General features: G+C 55.3%; 1 protein-coding gene and 1 non-coding gene across 2 annotated transcripts; both read left to right on the forward strand.

Moving 5' to 3' along the window:
* Window positions 1-2,963: 2,963 nt before the first annotated feature.
* RAX (retina and anterior neural fold homeobox) lies at window positions 2,964-7,378 on the forward strand. The gene is made up of 3 exons (XM_077842958.1): window positions 2,964-3,252; window positions 3,545-3,798; window positions 6,866-7,378. Exons 1-3 carry the CDS (start codon window positions 2,964-2,966, stop codon window positions 7,376-7,378), a joined length of 1,056 nt encoding a protein of 351 aa, XP_077699084.1.
* An 8,052-nt stretch (window positions 7,379-15,430) lies between these two features.
* On the forward strand, window positions 15,431-15,619 carry LOC144289434 (U2 spliceosomal RNA). The gene has a single exon (XR_013357330.1). It is a non-coding gene; the product is annotated as a U2 spliceosomal RNA (small nuclear RNA).
* The last annotated feature ends 2,744 nt before the right edge of the window (window positions 15,620-18,363 follow it).

Raw genomic sequence — 18,363 nt, forward strand, 5'->3', positions numbered from 1 at the left:
AGGTCTATGCAACTCGCATTTGGCACATGGTGGGGATCCCACCAGACAGTGGTATTGCAGGGACAGTGCCTTTGACAGCCTAGAAAGCCTCAGGGTCCCAGGCGCAGACTTTGCTTGGACTGTGGGGGGAAGCTCCCAAGGATTTGTTCGGTGTTCCCAGACACCAGCGCCCCAAAGGCCACTGTCTACAGGCTCGGACTTCATTTCTTGGGGAAGCTAAGCTGCCATTATCTCAGCCTCTTAGATGCGGCCTCCAGTCTCCAGGAAGGATGAAGGATGGACTGCAGGCTAAGATGTGCTTTTATTCTTTTCAAAAACATCAGGCTCTACAACACTTATTACCAACGAGCCGTAGACAGAAGACGCTGAACAAGGAGTCCCGTGGTCTGGGTTCTAGTCCTGACCCCTCCACTTTACATCATACAGAGCCTCAGTTTCCTCTTCCATAAAGTGGGGACAAATATTGCCCTGCTCACCTCACAGGATTGTGAGGATCCTGTGATGGGAAGAGTGTGAAAGGATAATGCAAAAACCATAAAGTGTATATTGATTATCATTATTGTAGCTTTTTCTTAAAATAAAACATAACTTCTGGGGCACCTGGGTGACTCAGTCAGTTCAGCATCCGACTCTTGATTTTGGCCCAGGTCATGATCTCAGTGTCCTGGGATCCAGCCAGTGACCAGCTCCTCGCTCAGTCTACTTGAGATTCCCTCTCTCCCTCTCCCTCTGCACTGCCCCCCCTCCACCATGCTCAGGCTTTCTCTCTCTCAAATAAAAACAAACAAATCTTTAAAATAAAATGTAACTTCTCAACTTGAATCAGCAGCTCAAATTCTATCTACTGCAAAGCCTCCTGCTAGCTATTTTAATTTATCCCTCTATAGGTCTACTAAACAATGGAATGATTTGTGTAATGCCCACTCCCATTTGCCTGTCACAGAAAATTGATCATTCTGCGATCCTTAATGTAGTCACATGTCCTTTGGAATGTGCCCAACACCAATTTAAAGATGAGGATTGGGGGCACCTGCCTGGCTCAGTCCCAAGAGCATGCAGCACTTGATCTCATGAGGTTGTGAGTTCTGGGCCCACGTTGGGTATAGAGATTATTTAAATAAATAAACTTAAAAAAAATTAAATAAAGGCCAGGCTTGGAAGATAAGGGTTTTTGTCTTGTTTCTTCCTTTGTCTTATCTCCCAGGCTGGACGTTAAACTCCTCAAGGCCAGCGCCCAGTCTTTCTTTTCTTTTGTGGTGCTAGCATGGTCCACATGAGTGCAGGACCCTCAGAAGGGAGGCAGTAAATTCTCGTCTGAATGCAAGCAGAAATAAACTGATGGGGTGGGGTGGGGTGGGGTGGGGTGGGAGAGATGTCCCGGTGCTGAGAGCTGAGATCAGAGCTTCTGCAGGGGACATTTTAAAAAATCTCTATTTTGTATCTGTGTGAGATGGTGGATGTACACTTAGTGTGGTAATCATTTCACCACACATATGAGCCAAATCATACCATTCTTAAGCTTACCCAGCGCTGTATGTCAATTATATCACAATAAGATTGCGGGGAGGGGAAGAAGCCTGTAGGTCCTCAGACTCTTAGGAGGGCATTTTGGTTCCCGCTAATAGTTTAGTGAGGGCGGACCGGGGGCCTCGGGTCTCTGGCATCAGGTTTGAGAGCCCATCACAGCGCTGGCAGTGGTGAAAAAACACTTGCCCGCACTAACCATCAGTCCACCTGGCCTGTGACTCCCCCTGCAACACGGAAGCCTCGAGGGGCTCCCAAAGTGGAAAGAAATGCAAGCAGATTAGGCCTATAGCACCCCCCCCACAACACACACACCCTGGAAAAGTGCGAGGCCTTCACCCGAGACAGACCAAGGTCCTTGCACAGTCAGCCTGAGGCTGGGACATCTCCTGGGCCTGGAGACTCTGGTGGGGAGACGGTTCCTGCGCAACGTGAGCTCAGGGACTCCAGGAGGGTGTGCCCCACGCCCCCACCCCAGAGCCCGAAGTCCGACTGGGGCCTCCCAGCCTCCCGCCCGCGGTCGGGCCCTGGAGGTCGCCGGGGGCAGGCACGGAGGGCCCCGCCGCCTCCCGGGCCGGCGCTCGGGTGAGGGGGCTGCGGCGCGCGAGGACGGGGGGTGGGGGGAGCAGTCAAAAATACATAGACAAACAAAATAAACCCGAAGTCCCAGGCTTCAGCCTACGGAGCCGAAAGAGGAGCGCCCTTGGAGGCTAAGCGGGAGTCGGGAGGGAGGGAGGGAGGGAGGGTCAAACTGGGAAGGAGCGCGCGTGGCCCGGCTTCCTAGGGCCTAGCGCCGGGGACCGTCCGTGCGGAGCAGGCGAGCCCGAGGGCAGGGGCGGTCGGGGGTGGGAGGGCGATGGGGGAGGCGGCCCGACCAGGGGGAAGCCCAGGGGTCCCGGGGCGGGGGTGAGACCGAGGGCGTGGGCCCCCGAGGCCGGACGGAGGACGCGGGCCCGGAGCCGGTCCCGGGCCGGCCGGACCCCCCCGCCGCTCTCCCCGGACGCGCTAGGAGCGGATCGGGAGGCGGAAGGTGGGAAGTTCGGGGCGGACCGGGCCCCCGAGGCTGGGACGGAAAGACCCGCCCCGCAGCCGGGGGAGGGGCCGCGGGAAGGGGCTGGGCCCGGCCGAGGGGAGGAGCCGGGGCTCGCGGGCTCGCCGCCTTTAGCCCCCCGCGCCCCGGCTGCCCCGAGTCCCCCCTCCAGGCTCCGCAGGCGCAGGCCGCCGCGGCCCGCGCGCTCGCCCGCCTCCGCCTCCGCCCCCGCCCCCGCCTCCGCCTCCGCCCCCGCCTCCGCCTCCCGGTGCGCGCAGCCCCGGCCCGCGCCCCCGCGAAGCTTGACCCGGGGTCGGGCCCCCGCGGGTGGGGCGGCGGGACCCGGGCCGCGCCGGCTCTTCTCTGGGTCCCGGAGCGGGCCGCGCCCTCCCGCCGGCCGGCGCTCCCCATGCACCTGCCGGGCTGCGCCCCCGCCATGGCCGACGGCAGCTTCTCGCTGGCCGGCCACCTGCTCCGCAGCCCGGGAGGGAGCACCTCGCGGCTGCACAGCATCGAGGCTATCCTGGGATTTACCAAGGACGACGGGCTCCTCGGCTCCTTCTCGCCGGAGCCGGGCGCCCGGGGCGCGAAGGAGCGGGAGAGGAGGCCGGGCGCGCGGGCCGCCTGCCCCAAGGCGCCCGGGGGCAGCGGCGAGCCCTCCCCGCAGCCGGCCCCGGCGCCGGCCCCGGAGTACGAAGGTGAGTGCGCATCCCTGGCGGCTGCGGGGCCCCGAGGGGCGCCCAGCCTTGGGAGCTCCGCAGGGGGAATAAGCCCCTGCCTTACCTTCCAGGAAGGGGTTTGGACGCGGAGTCGGGGTTAGGGTGCAGTTTGCGGTGGGAGAAGTCTTGGGGGCCCCGCACGGCCTTGCCCCGACCTCCTGGCCCGGCCCCCGGGAGGAGCGCGTGTCCCGCTGCCGGCGCGCACGACGGGCGCAGTGGGCCCAGGAATGCTCCGGAGTGACTCTGACCGCCTGGGGCCCCTTCGTCCCAGCCCCTCGGCCCTATTGCCCCAAGGAGCCCGGCGAGGCACGGCCGAGCCCCGGGCTGCCGGTCGGGCCCGCCACCGGCGACGCGAAGCTGTCGGAGGAGGAGCAGCCCAAGAAGAAGCACCGGCGGAACCGCACGACCTTCACCACGTACCAGCTGCACGAGCTGGAACGCGCGTTCGAGAAGTCTCACTACCCCGACGTGTACAGCCGCGAGGAGCTGGCCGGCAAGGTCAACCTACCCGAAGTCCGGGTCCAGGTAAAGCGCCCACATGGGTCCCCGGGAGGGCCCGAGGCCCGCGCTGCAGCCAGTGCTCCCCTGGGTCCCCGGGCGTCCACGCGTGTACCGTGGCACCCTTCCCACCCATCCGTCTGCCTCGACCCGGCTCGCCCAGAGCCGCGGAGGAGCGTCACCCACCTTGCGCGCGCCCCAGCACAGCCCTCTTGGACATTCTGTCCCAATGCCCCCTTTGGACAGAAAGGGGGTCTCCTTTTTCTTAACTAAAGAGGGGACTTAGAAATGGCTGGAAAGATGAAGAGCGACAGCTCGTTAGACGCAGCCAGGATCCGGACGGGATGTAGGCGGTCTCCGGGATTGGGGCCCCAAATGCCACCCTAGTCGCTAACTGCGCCCACCCTGTCGAGAAACGAAAACCCAGTCTTCTTGCAAGGGTCCTGGCGCCTGCAGTTGCAAATTTTGGTGGATTTGTTTAAGAAATTGACTTTTGCTTCTTTGGTGCACATCCAACCAAACTTCCCGCTGCTGCAGAGAGGCCTTTTCTCTTCTTTTCGTTCTTTCTTTTTCTTCTTCTTCTTTTTTTTTCCTTCTGTAAAGGGGTTTTCGCTTTAATTAAAGCTGAATTATCTTTAATCCCTGATCATTAAAATATTTGAAAGCCTTAAATATTTGCTAGTCATCTGTGAAAAATCTGGGAGGATTTCCAAATTAGGAGAGTTTACAGAGGCCTGAAAGGGAGTCATTGGGAACAAATTTCATTGCATCTGAAAGGCGGTGGAACGAAGATGGGATTTTTGTGCGTGTCTAATGAATTATATTTCCAGGAAGTGAAGATATTCAGATGTTTGGGGACTTTTTAGCCTTACCTTAAAGGTAAAAGGGGAGACAAGCTTTTGCCTTTTGTCTCTTCTGCTTATTAAAGTAATAAGGGGTTTAAAGTAATGAGTAAATGTCGTAGTTTTAACATATAGTTCCATAATGTAACTCAGGATTAATTTGCAAGGACAGTTCAATTTCTCTGACTTTGGGGCAGTAGAACTGCAATGGTTGCATTGAAGGTGCAGACATTTTAGTACCTGCTTTTCAAGGGGAGAGGATGGAGTACGGGGTAAGAAAAGAACACCAGTGAAAGATGAAGGGAGAGGAGAGACAAAGCCTCCCGGTGCCCCTACAGAATACAGGCACTGCCAGGGCAGGGGCTGCCCTCACACTTGATACCACCTCCGTCCTATGTTCCTTCCTCCCTCTTTATTTGTTCAGGGATTTTGGCTCCTCCTCTACGTTGTCAGCTTCTTGAGAACAGTGTATGTGACTTCTCTGTGACCACAGGGCCAGCACAGTGCCCAGCATATGGCGGGTTCTTAACACATGGCTATGATGTAATCAGACGGGGTGGAGGGGTCTACTGTGGACCTCCAACTGTGTAGAGGGCAGCAGTACAGCCCTTAAGAGCGGACTATCCCAGTCTTTAACTCTCTGACTTTGAATACTGGGTGGAAGACTCTGGCCAATATTTTGGGGGCCGGATGGGGCATGCAGGGAATTGGAGGAAGCAGTGGCATGGGAGCCTTTTCCAAGCTAATATTTCTCTTTTCTCTATTATCGGCAGATATCTAATGTTTCTGGGGAAAATTGGGGTCTCGGCTATGGGGATGAATCCTTTGTGGCAAAGGAGTAGGGTATTCACTTTTTTGTTCTCTGTTTCCCCCAAATCCTAGCCTTACATACACTTGCCCTGCTCTGCCCAGGCGCTGGGAGGTCCGTCCCCACCGCCCCCCCCACCCCCACTCAAAATTGCCTTCTCCCTCCTAAGGTCTCAGCTACTCCCCTATTTCCTTCCATTAGTCTAACACTGAAGCCACCAGTTTGGTCAAAGTTCTTTTAGATTCTCTGCTAAACTAGACCGGTTCTGTTTCCAAGGGTGATAACTTGGTCACCACCTTAATCACACCTTTTTTTCTTGTGCTTTTACCAAATCAGTAATGGACGTTTTCATCATTAAGAGACCAGACTTCACTCTCGGTGCAGACTTTCTATGTGTAAAGAAAAGAAAAAAGAAAAACTTGAACTCATTGAACTCATCTTAATGTCAAAATTGACTCCAAAAAAACTCAACGTAAATATAATAAACTTGAACTCCTCTACTCACTGAGAACCATTTATAAGAAATATCAGAAATACTAAAGGACTTTAAAAAGGGGGGGAGGATATCTGGTTGGCTCAGCGGTTGAGCCTCTGCCTTCAGCTCAGGGTGCGATCCCTGGGTCCCGGATGGAGCCCCCAATTGGGCTCCCTGCAGGGAGCCTGCTTCTCCGTCTATGTCTCTGCCTCTCTCTGTGTCTCTCATGAATAAATTTTTTTAAAAATCACTTTTTTTTAAAAAAAGGAAATACCAAAGGGATATTAATAAAAGAAGAAGGAAGATCTTATGAAAGCAGCAGCTCAAATAAGCTTGGAATAAAATAAACCCACTTTTTTTTGTCCTACTAGTTCTCAAACCCAGTAATTCCTGGAATCGCTGTATGTTAACATGCAGTGTTGTCAGTCAGGGTTCTTAGAGTATTTGTCTATACCTATGTCTATGTTTATCATGGAGACAAAAACAGGTAAAGCACAGAAAGTCTGAGCCAAAATCACAGCGAGCGCGAGCTGAGCCACACAGGGAGGAAACAAAGTCTAACCCGAAGTGCCGGAGCCCAACCAGCAGGTCCCCGAAATTTGGTGAGACCTGCTTTCCAAAATGCTGGGTCGATTCCCAAAGTTAGCTTCATTTTTAAATTTCATTTATTCATTTGTTTGTTTTCGGAGCGCCCGCTGGGTGCCAGGAGTCGGAAATAGAGAACAGCCGCAGCTGCGGGTGAGGTGTGCAGGGGCGGGGCGGGGGGGGGGGGGGACGAAGAAGATGGGAGAAAGCGACTCCGAGGAAACGAGAGGAGGCAAGGGGCAAAAAGGTGGAAACGGGGTGGAAAGGGAAGGGGAGCGTGGGGGCGGGGGGAGTCGCCGCGGCCCGGCCGGGCTGCCCGGGAGCAGGGCGGGGTGCGCCCCGAGCTCGGCCGCAGCCCGACGGCCGCCTTGCTGCCCTCCGCAGGTGTGGTTCCAGAACCGCCGGGCCAAGTGGCGGCGGCAGGAGAAGCTGGAGGTGTCGTCCATGAAGCTGCAGGACTCGCCGCTGCTCTCGTTCAGCCGCTCCCCGCCGTCGGCCGCTCTGGCGCCCCTCGGGGCGGGCCCGGGCGGCGGCGGCGGCGGCGGCGGCGGGCCGGCGGGGGGCGCGCTGCCGCTCGAGTCGTGGCTCGGGGCGCCGCTGCCGGGCGGGGGCGCCACGGCGCTGCAGAGCCTGCCGGGCTTCGGGCCGCCGGCGCAGAGCCTGCCCGCCAGCTACACGCCGCCGCCGCCGCCCTTCCTGAACTCTCCGCCGCTGGGCCCCGGCCTGCAGCCCCTCGCGCCGCCGCCGCCGCCGCCGCCCGCCTACCCGTGCGCGCCCGGCTTCGGGGACAAGTTCCCGCTGGACGAGGCGGACCCGCGCAACAGCAGCATCGCGGCCCTGCGCCTGAAGGCCAAGGAGCACATCCAGGCCATCGGGAAGCCGTGGCAGGCCCTCTAGGGGGCTCCGGGGACCCGACGGGACCGGGCGGCCGGCCCTTCCCGCCTCCGGCTCCCCCGCGGCCGCCCTCCCGAGCCGTCTGAGCTGCAGCTGGCTCGCCGGGCAGCACCAGCCGTGCGGAGACCCTCCGGCCACCCCTCCGTCCCCGCGGCCCCCGGCCCTGCTGCGGGGGGGGGGGGGGGCGAGCGGCCCGGGCCCTCGGGCTTCCGGGGACCTAAAGCGCCCGACCCCGGAAAACGACGCTGGGAGGAGGGGGGAGCCGAGGAATAGAGTTCGAGGCACTGTGTATGCGTAGTTTGAAGCCCTGGGGAGGAGAATTAAACATTGCCTTGTTCTGGTTTGACTCCGGTGAAGGGCGCCCCGGACTGCGCTGGCCCGTGTGCGGATGGGGGTCCGGGAGGGGCTGCGGCGACGCCCGGGGCGCGTCGGGGAAAGCCGAGGGTCGTGCAGGAGCCGGGCCCCCCCTGCGGATGCTCCTGCCGCGGAGACTCCCCCCGCGCGCCCTCCCCTGGCGCGTGCCCGAGCGGCGACCGTGCGGGGCTCCGGGGGCCCCAAGCCCCAGGCTCAGCGGCCTGCGCGTTCCCGGGCCCTCTGCACCCCGCTAGTCAAGCTTGCGGCCGCTCCCTGGAAGGATTGACCCCAATAGGAAGCGTCGGCACCCCCTTGCCCCGGGGAAGAGCTGTGGCTCCTCCTCCCCGTCTGCAGCCCGCCGCTGCCCCAGGGCCCCCCGGATCACCGTCCAGGGCGCGGGCTGGGTGCCAGCCCCTGCTACCCAGGACTGATGACTTAGTCCTCCGAGGACACGGGCAGGGCGACTGTTCCTCTTCTGGTTCCCGAGCCTCTCTCGCTTGCCCCCAGCTCGCCGCTGACCCCCCAGCCCCGCGGTTCCGTTCAGTGCCGGCCAGGTTTGCTGCTGCGCCCTGGGGCCGTGTCCTGGAGCTGTCTGCGCCGCGCCCCCGGGGGACCCGTGCTTGCGGCGCGTGGTGGGCAGTTTCCGCTGCTCTTTGGCGCGGGCTCTGGGGCGGGAGGGAGCCCGGAGGTCCCCCTCCGGCTCTCGGGGCGTCCCACCCTGGGCAGCGCGGTCTCTGCGGCGGGTCCTGGATGTAACCCGGGTTCCCGCCGCGCACGTTCTCTGGCCTCGTGGCTTAGAGTGCGCCGGGAAAGACGCGGCCCGCGCCTTAGCATCATCCACCCACTGCGGCTCGCCGTGCCGCAGCACGTTAGTGGGCCGCTCCAGCCCCCTTTCCTTATCTAAACGAACCCAAGGACGCCACGCGAGGCAACGCAGATTGTGATCCCGCCTCTCCGATCCCACGGTATTCCAGTCCACCTGCTCTTGGGTTCCTGAAACCTACCTGGGCCAAGGAGGAGTATCCCGAGGCTGGGGGTAGAGGAAGTGTCATCACAGGATTCAAGCCTTGCCATCAGGGCCTCGAGATGCTATAGCATGACCAGGGGTGTGTGCCCCTAGACCCTCACGTGGCGCCTTGTATGTAGCAGGCTGGCCAGTAAGGGTTTCCTGGATCTGTTATTTCCCTCAAGAGGTAGGAAGTGATACTGTCACTTTCCCTCACAAGGACGTTGGTTGGGAAATGGATGGATTGACCAAGTGATACTAGCCGGTGGCGTGGGGGAAAATAGGCAAACAGGGTGGATGTGTAAGTAAACTTCTTTCAGTTTGCACTATCCCCTTTCATCCATCGTTTCATCCTTTAATGCCCTCCCTTTACTGGGATTTATTCCGAGAACTTCCAACTTCACTGGTGAGTACTTGCTCTGCCTTCCTTCTCCTTCCCACAGTCCTGGGCACCTCTGACTTGCCCATCCCACCGTCAGCATCTTCTTTGCTTCCTTTAGATCATTTCCATGACTACTCATTTTGCCTCGTTATGCCATTTTTCTTTGTATTCTTTATCATCTGCAGCTTTCCATCCCTTCTTTCTCCTCTCTTACTACTTAGTCTGAGAATGAATATTCTAAACCATCTCCTTAGAAACCAGCAGGGTGGGTCATACCTGAATTTCAGGGACAAATACTTGAAAAATGATCAAAATACTAACGGCTAATAATCTTTGAGTTTATTATGTGCCGGCACTCTTCCAAGCAGTTTACACCTGCTGATTCATTTAAGCCTCACAAGGACCATGCCAGGAAAATACGATTAGCCTCATTTTACAAATGGGGACACTGAGGTACAGGGAGGTTGCCTCAAATAACACCTTTTGCAAGCGTTGGAGCTGGAGTAGCCAGAAGCTCTGGTCAGTTTGCAAGCATAGCGCAGTGTTCGGGAAACACTTGCTGAATAAATGCTCCTATTTCAACTCTGAGGGATAACTCATTATGCCACATTGGGAATTAAGATCCCGAGGGATGGATGGCAGCAGTGTTTCCTGGGCTTCCACCAGCCCCAGCGCCCCTCTCCCCCCACTCCTAGGGGCTGCCTAAAAGAGCAGCTCTAAGAGCTCCAGGAGTAGAAACGCAGGAGAGGCCAGAAGTCAGGACGAAACTCCGGCTGGAGGTGAGAAGGCCGCGCAGCAGAGCATTACAGCCCCAGAGGACCCTGAAACGCGGCGGGGGGGGGGGGGTAGGATGCTGCTCAAGCTCACGGCTACAGAAAGCACTTTGCAGAGGCGCCGGCCAAGGTGGAGTCGCAGCTTCCGAGAAACTAGATTGTGCTGGCTATGACTTGGGGCGGCCACGAGTCTTCCAGGGACTCCGGGAGTGGAGGGGGGGGGACAGGTCTCCCCAGTAAGCCTGCATCACTTAGTTCTCGAGTCCTGCATAGGGAGATTGCGGGTTTGGCTCAGGCGACCCTCCCGGGGTGCACCGAAGGGGAGAAAGGACTAGTTGGGAGTGGTTCAACAGGGTTGGGGAGGAAAGACACCGAGGCCCAATCACAGCGACCTGGGTCTCGAGGCAGGCACCGATTCGGGTTGACCGGATTCAGTCAGTCAGTCAGGAGGGAGGCCTAGGGAGCCTCCTCCCCAGCGGAGGACACGTGCTCCGTCCGACCTGCGGCGGGAGGAAAGCGGGTGAGCCTGGAGCTGGATGGCTCCGTCCGGCTCCTGGGTACCAGCCGGGGAGCCGCGCGGGGCGGGGCTCCAGGGCCGAGGGGCGGGGCTCCAGGGCCGAGGGGCGGGGCTCCAGGGCGGGGCGGGGCTCCAGGGCCGGAAAGGCCGCCTCGGATTGGGCCACTCCGGGAGGGGGCGGAGCCAGGCGCGGGCCGGGCGGCCGGGGCGCCCCGCGGCAGGTGCGGCGCGCACTCCACGGGCGCATCCCCAGGTCCGGGCGCGCGGGGCCGAGCCCCCCGGGCCGCAGCCCCCGCGTTGGGGGGAGCTGTTTCCGTTTTCGCGTTTTCCTCATTTTGAAGGAGTCTCTTCTTGCCCACGGGGGTGTCGTGATCACAGTGCGCGCCACGGCTCCGGATCGGCGGTGGGGCTGTTTCTCTCCCGCAGGGACGCGGGGGGACTCAGGGCTCCGCCTCTCGGGTCTCCGGGAGCCACGGGGTCCAGGGACCGCTCCGACCTGCGGGGCCTCCTGGCTCCGTGTCCTGGGGCCCGCGCTGCGGCCTCAGGCCCGCCCAGGCCGTGCATCCGGATGGGCCGTCTGGCTTTCGAAACCCAGCTCTGGGCCTGGCGGGTCTGAGCTCCCACCCCTGCTGCCCGGGAGGGTGATGGGGCTGGAATGGGCGACACCGGGAGGATGGGAGGAGCAGGCTTTGGCCAGCAACGGCCTGGGGTGGCCCGCGTGTATTTAAACAGAGCCCCTTGTTTAGGAGATGGGAGCTGTCAAACCAGGGGAGACAGTCCCTGCCCGACCCCCACTCCCACCTCCAGCTAATCCAGAATCCGAAGAGCGGAGGCGGGGGATCCCAATCCTCCCCTCTCTCAGCCAAGTTCATCGGTGAATTGAAGGTCGTTGCTGCGGGATTCTGGAAGCGGGGACGCCCAGGACTCCGCGTCAGCCCCGCGGGGGTGTCGGGTGGGGACCTCGGGGCTTAACGTCGGTAGTCGTGCGTCCCGGCTCCCGCCACCCTCCCGCCCCCGCCGCGCCCCGCAGCCTCGCCGCAGGCCCTTCTCCGCCTCCGGCCAAGTGCTCCTAGAACCTTACTGCACCCATAGAATTCAGGCCTCCAGGAGGAAAAGATTTCCCCGGCAGATAAAATTAGTGAAAAAACCGGCACTTCCTCTCTGCGCGGCCAGCCCGAGCTCTGCACCAGCCCGAGCTCCGCACCGCCTCGGGCTCCACCCGCGTCCTAACTCGCCTGGGAAAGAGGCGGCCCCGCAGCGCCCCACTGGCGCCCCCACCCTCCAAGAGGCGGATGGTGTGCTTTGCGGCCAATGCCGGCCCCTTAATTGGGAACCGGCTCCAATAATCTGGCCTCAGCTTGTTAACTGTACAATAGTGGGCAGAGTTAATGACTCATTAGTGATTAATTCTTTAACTGTGCCTTAATTGCTCACTGTAAACCCCCTTTGGCAAAACTGGATTAAATCTTCTAGATCCTTGGCCACGTCTCTCACAGCCCTGGAAAACACTCAGAGAATGCCAAGTTCCCCTCAACTTCCAGCAGGTGCAGCTGGGACGCCTGGGTGGCTCAGTGGTTGAGCATCTGCCTTGGCTCAGGTCCTGATCCCGGGGTCCTGGGATCGAGTCCCGCTTCTGGCTCTCTGCATGGAGCCTGCTTCCCTCTCTGCCTATGTCTCTGCCTCTCTGTGTGTTTCTCAAGAATAAATAAATAAAATCTAAAAAAAAAAAAAAAAAAAAACAGGTGCAGCAGTGCCCCTCAGCCAGGAAGTGGGGAGATCTGTGGCCAGCAGAGCTGTGACACTGCCTGCTGGTGACTTTCAGTAGCCGCATCCCTCACCACACACACTTGGATCTCCAAGATCTCCCCTCTTCCCTCATCGCCCGCACCAAAGTCACCTGGAATGTAACATCCCATTTTAGAAGCAGCTTTCCTCTGCTCTGTACTTAACATGGGTGTGTGTTCACAGTAGATTCTGAATGAGGTGTATACTAGGGTGCCTTCCTGTCCAAAGTTACCTGAGAAAGTTCTTTCCAGTGCTGACACCAGCTGGGTTCTATATCTAGTCTCTCCATGTGTACTTAAAGAAAAAAAAAATTAGCCCTTAGTTGTTGTTGTTATTGTTGTTTTCACCTTCTTAACTTCCCTGCAATCCTTATCCATTCTGGACATCTGTAAGGCGTGATGGACGTGTAATAGTAAGAATCTCCACCCTCAAGGAACATGGTGTAAGTAGAGGAAATAACCCATTTCTATATATGTTTTCAAATATCTACTGGTTTTCTCCACTTTGTGTTCCATAGGCTGCCCAAAATAGACATGTTCAAAACAAAACTTACTCATCTCTACTCTGTGGCTTCCTATAAACCTCCTTAAAACTCCTCCTTCTTTCTTCAGCCAGAGCCACCCAATGGATATGAGACTCATTCTTGGTGCCTCTTACTGCTCAGCCATAGAGCTTCCAGATCTTAGCTGTCCAGAACAAAGACACTTGCCAAACTCCCATCAATTAGATATGACTAAATATCTACTAATGTCTTGGAAGGGAAAACACTTCGAGAAAGTAAGTTCTTACACGTCACTGGTGTGCCCTGCCCGTGTCCCTTTCCCCATAGTCCACTGCCTACAAGGAGGGTGTGGTGCTGGTGCTGGAGCACCCATCTGGGACCACGTCATGAAGCCATGCGTTGAGAATGTTGAGTAACAGGATAGAAGGGACCATATGTGAGCACTGTACTGGCTCTGGATTGCTGTCTGGGCTCTCCGTTTCAAGTCCATTTGTCACCATCAGCCAAACCTAGCCCTTAATTAGTCATTCCTTTCAACAACTAATGCAGTTCATTACTTAACCGCATCGCTTTTACTTCAGAACACGTCTAAGCTCACCTATCCTTGATTTTCTCTTCCAGATCTCCCCCGCGCTGCACGGCTTCCCATGGCATGCAGAGCGTCTCATATGGCACTTATCACAGACGCTCCTGCTTTATGGTTGCTTCTTCATTGATTCACTCACAACCATGTATTGAGTCTCTCTCTCTCTCTCTCTCTCTCTCTCTCGAGCTATAAAGACATGGCCTCCACATGGATCTGCATGTCACTCAATCCTCAATCTATCCTTCATACTATAGCCAGAATTAGGTATCTCAAACAATTCCTCTGCTTAAAACAATTCTTGTGGCCTAAGCAACCAAATCTAAGCTCCTCCTGGTCAGTATGGCATCTGGGGCTCTTCTGAATCAGACCCGAGCCATATTTCCAGGCTTGTGTCTGGCATTCTTCCTCTTTCTCTCTTTCTTTCCTTGCCTTCTGTTCAAGTGATACCAAGGCACCCTGCATCTCACTGGTCCACCATGTGCTTTTCACTTTGTGGCTTTGAGCATAAATGTTCCTTCTGCCTAGAAGGACTTCCCAGCGTCCTGCTCCTGGTGGACTCCTTCGGGACCTGACCCAGGTGGCTCTGCCCCTCCATGAAGCTTGGCTGCATTCCGGCAGCATCAGTTCCTTGTCCTCCCCTACCCCAGTGCCTACTGCCCCAGGAGCACTTCGCTGCTGTCCACTCAAGGGCCTTTCCAGCACGTACCCCACAGTGTCACCTATGGTCCCCAGGGGGACTGTAGGATCCTTAAAGGCCCTAGTCTGATCCTTCAGTGCCTGACCCCATGGAAGCACCCAGTAATTGATGGGCAGTAACCAGCACAAGGGGTGGGTGATTCCCAGAGGAAGCACCACATTCTGTAACAGCGTATAACAAAGAAACCTGCCTTAGCCTGTGAAGTCATGAAGTCCTGGAAGACTTCCCTGAGGCTGAGCCGTGAAGGAAAAACGGAAGAAGAAAACAGGGAAGAGTTGAGGGGGAGGTCACCAACTTCCTTCCTGCAAAGGAAGAAGGAACAGGGCTTGTCTGAGGCTCCCAAACTAGGCTGGTCCGACAGGAGCCAAAGGACAAATTAAGGAAACAAGAGTCTATGTGTGGCCACAAACAATGCAGGAGGTAGGCTCTGTATCCAATCAGGAGTCGGAAAGAGGGGAATTCTCCAACATGGGAAGGGTGTTCCGGTGCTGGACAGCCAAAAATTAACTAATGTCACTACAGGTGGTGACACGATCACTTCAAATAGATCATGGCGTGCGTCGTATGCAGAAGAGCTTGGGAGGAGGAAGGAGAGCGTTCTAAGAAGGTTGTAGATTTCAGATCTTTCCTCTTTTTTTAATATGGGCACTTGCTGCTAAAAATCCTTCTAAGCACTGCTTTAGCTGCATGCCAGAAGTTTATGTTGCACCCTCCTTCATCTTAAAGCATTTTCTGTGGGGGAAAGATATTCCAGAGCTTGGGCGAAGGCATAGGGGTGGGAAACTCTCAGGGCAAGTTCAGTAGAGAGCCGAGTTTGGCAAGAGCAGAGGGTGTGCGCAGAGGAGCGAGTGATGGAGAGAAGTCAGTTGGAGTCACAGTGTACAAAAGACTAAGAAGTTTACACTGAATGGGTTTCAGATCATCAGTTACCACTTCTAGGACCACTGTGTTGTTTCACTTTCTTCCTAGATGTGGAATGAGAGAAGTGGAAGTGCTGTCACTCCTCTGGCTCCTCCAACACGGTCCACTAAATGCTGGCATTTCTCAAGGCATCCTCTTCTCCCTCCACTCCCTCCCCCGCGGCACCCCCCTCTATGCCCACGGCTTCTATTATCTTCTGTACACTGATCTCAGAGCTCGGATTCTTTCCCTGAGCTCCTTTTGATACTTGTAAAAATTCCCCCTCCCCAAAAGCTGCATATTAATCTTCCCTTTAATAAAGCATTACTGCGATGTGAGGACCTGTACGGGGACAGCCTGGTTGCGTCTGCGGGCCCCCAAGCAGGTGCTGTGATGAAATGCTTGTAAATGAGTTGGAGCCCACTGTGGCTCCTAGACCTGATGTGGGTGTGTATAAACTTACTGTCCAGCCCTGAAAAAAAGAAACAAACAAACAAACAAACAACTCAATAGCTTCACTCAAATGCATTTGATCAAAACTGAACTAAAAAAAAATGTTTCTCAGCCTTTTGGCTAAGATCAAGTATAGTATCTGTTCTTATCAGTTTACTATCTGACATGTCCTGTATCTGAAGACAATATATTACATGGATTTTTGGAGCAGGGAGGTGGAAAAGGAGCTGGCTCTGTCCACTTCACTCATCGACCTGTATTGCAGTACTTCTAGGATGGTGCACCCTCTTGGGGCAGCCGCAACATCAAAAATCTCCTCATTCACCCTCAAACCTGGCCACCTTGCCACGACAGGAGGCTAAGCCTTCATTTTCCTTCAGGACCTGCAACAGGCTTCTAACTTGCTAATTCAGCTAACACATAGTCAGTGCCTACTGTCCTAGGCACAGAGGTACATCCACACACTTCCAGTTTCAGATCTCAAATCCTCTTTCTGCTTGCCTTACTCACTCGTTTCCCCTCCCATTGACCTTCTGGGTGATAATAGAGACTCTCTGCTTTAAACAAGCAACCTGGACAGCATCTTCCTCTCCGTAATTCCTTCCCCATACTATTTCTCAGGGTGAGCAGTACCCTTTCATCCAAAATGACAGACTGGCCTAAAATCCCACTTCTCCTGGGAAAGAGCAATCACTTAAAATCACCATGTGATGTTGAAGCTTGGCTGGAGGGAAATTTCTCTGCCAGTGATAGTTCAGAAAGGTGGGGATGGGGATGGTGGGGGCGTCCTGTGAGGAGCAAGCATGAAAAGAGGGAGGCCTGAGGCTCAAGGGAAGCTGGGCTCACATGCCATTTGCACAGGGCTAGCCCTGCTGCAAGGTGGGCTTGTTCCTGCTTTTTTTTCCACCTGGTTCATACTAACCATCCTGTGTCTGTCTCCTTTTCTCCTCTCCTTGCATCTAACCCTAGTTCAAAGCTCATCTCCTCCAGGGATCTCTCTGGTTTCCCTGGTTGCAGTCTTCCTACTTCCCCAGGATCTTGTGTCTATGAATTCCCCTCTTCTGTCCTCCCCAACTCCTTTTTATTGCTAATTTTTTTATTTTAAAAATTCTTTATTTAGGGGATCCCTGGGTGGCTCAGTGGTTTGGCTCCTGCCTTTGCCCCAGGGCACGATCCTGGAGTCCTGGGATCAAGTCCCACGTCGGGCTCCCAGCCTGGAGCCTGCTTCTCCCTCTGCCTGTGTCTCTCCTTGACTCTTTCTCTCTCTCTCTCTCTCTCTCTCTCTCTCTATCATAAATAAATAAATAAATAAATAAATAAATAAATAAATAAATAAATCTATCTTTAAAAATTCTTTATTTAAATTCAATTTAGTTGACATAGTGTTTTATTAGTTTCAGGAATTTAGTGATTCATCCGTTGCATGTAACACCCAGTGCTCATCCCATCAGGTGCCCTCCTTAATACCCATCACACAGTGACCTCACCTCTTGCCCCCCTCCCCTCGGGCAACCCTCAGTTTGTTTCCTAGAGTTCAGCATCTGTTATGGTTTGCCTCCCTTTCTATTTTCATCTTATTTCATTTTTCCTTCCCTTCTCCTATGCTCATCTGTTTTGTTTCTTAGATTTCACATATGAGTGAAATCATATGGTATTTGTCTTTCTCTGATTGACTTATTTCCCTCAACATAATACCCTCCAGTTCCATCCACATTGTAAATGTCAAGATTTCCTTCTTTTTGATGGCTGAGTAATAATCCTATATACATATATAAATATATATACACATATATAAATGTGTATATATATATACATATATATATACATACACATAGCACATCTTCTTTATTGTTCATCTGTGGATGGACATCTGGGATCTTTTTATATTTTGGCCGTTGTGGGGAACATTGTTGCCATAAACACTGGGGTGCAAACAAAAGCAAACATGAACTACTGGGACTTCCTCGAGAGAAAAAGCTTTGCACAGTAAAGGAAACAGTCAATAAAACTAAAAGGCAGCCTGTGGAATAGGAGAAGGTATTTCAAATGTCTTGCATAAAAGGACTAGTATCCTCCTCCATCCCTTTTTAAAGCAAATAAGCCCTTGGTAAACGTGACTGCCTAGCATTTAACAAAGATCTGGTGCTCGCTTCGGCAGCACATATATTAACAAAAATCTGCTGGAGGCTCAAGGTTTGGCCTGCAAGGCTTTGTACTCAAGCTCACATGACTACGTGAGTATTCAAACAGGCCTGCTCTGTCTTTTCTATCCTTTATTTCATTTTGTTTGAGGTGAAGAGCACTCCTTTCAGGTTCCCATTATAGAGAGATGACTGGACTTCTTGGCAGGAGGTCGCGGGACCCCCAGCTCTGCCACCGACTTGATGATCAGTGGCTTCAGGCTGCGTAGGCTCGGTCTGGCTGGAGTTCCTGGGCTGCAAAACCAAAGGGCCAGACCCGGGGCCTCCACTACCTTCCCTGCTGCACAATTGGCTCCGGCGAACACACGAACTTCGGTAATTTGGCGGAGGCTGCCATCTAATGGCCGTTTTGGGAACTACACCTGCTGCCGGCGCCCTAGAAGCTGTCCTACTGGAAGGCTTGCTTCCCTGCAAGAAGGGCCTTCCCGCAGCCAAGCAATGACCCTCCTGAGTTCTTCCAAGTCCGTGGCCTCCATGCTTCCCCTTGAGTGGAGAGGCCCGCCTTCTCCACTCAGGTTCCCGCCCAGGCTGGGACCCAGCCCCGTGGATCCCTACATCATTAAAGCCACCCTAAGAGAAACCAGGAGGCCAAGCAAGCTGTGATTTCATGTTCTCATGCACCCCCCCACCCCCACTTCAAGTTAGGAATGAATGGGTTCTAAGGGAATTCGTGCAAAGCAGGTGTGACTTAACCCCTTAAAATTTTCATGAGGCACTATTTGCATTTTTTAATAAAATGAGCCCTGAAGTAGGGCAGTTCTTTTTTTTCTTTTTAATTGAATGCATTTGACATATCACATTGGGCGAATTTAAGGTGTACCTGTTAATGTGA

The sequence above is a fragment of the Canis aureus genome, chromosome 1 (genome assembly GCF_053574225.1).
Source record: "Canis aureus isolate CA01 chromosome 1, VMU_Caureus_v.1.0, whole genome shotgun sequence".
NCBI classification, from domain to species: Eukaryota; Metazoa; Chordata; class Mammalia; order Carnivora; family Canidae; genus Canis; species Canis aureus.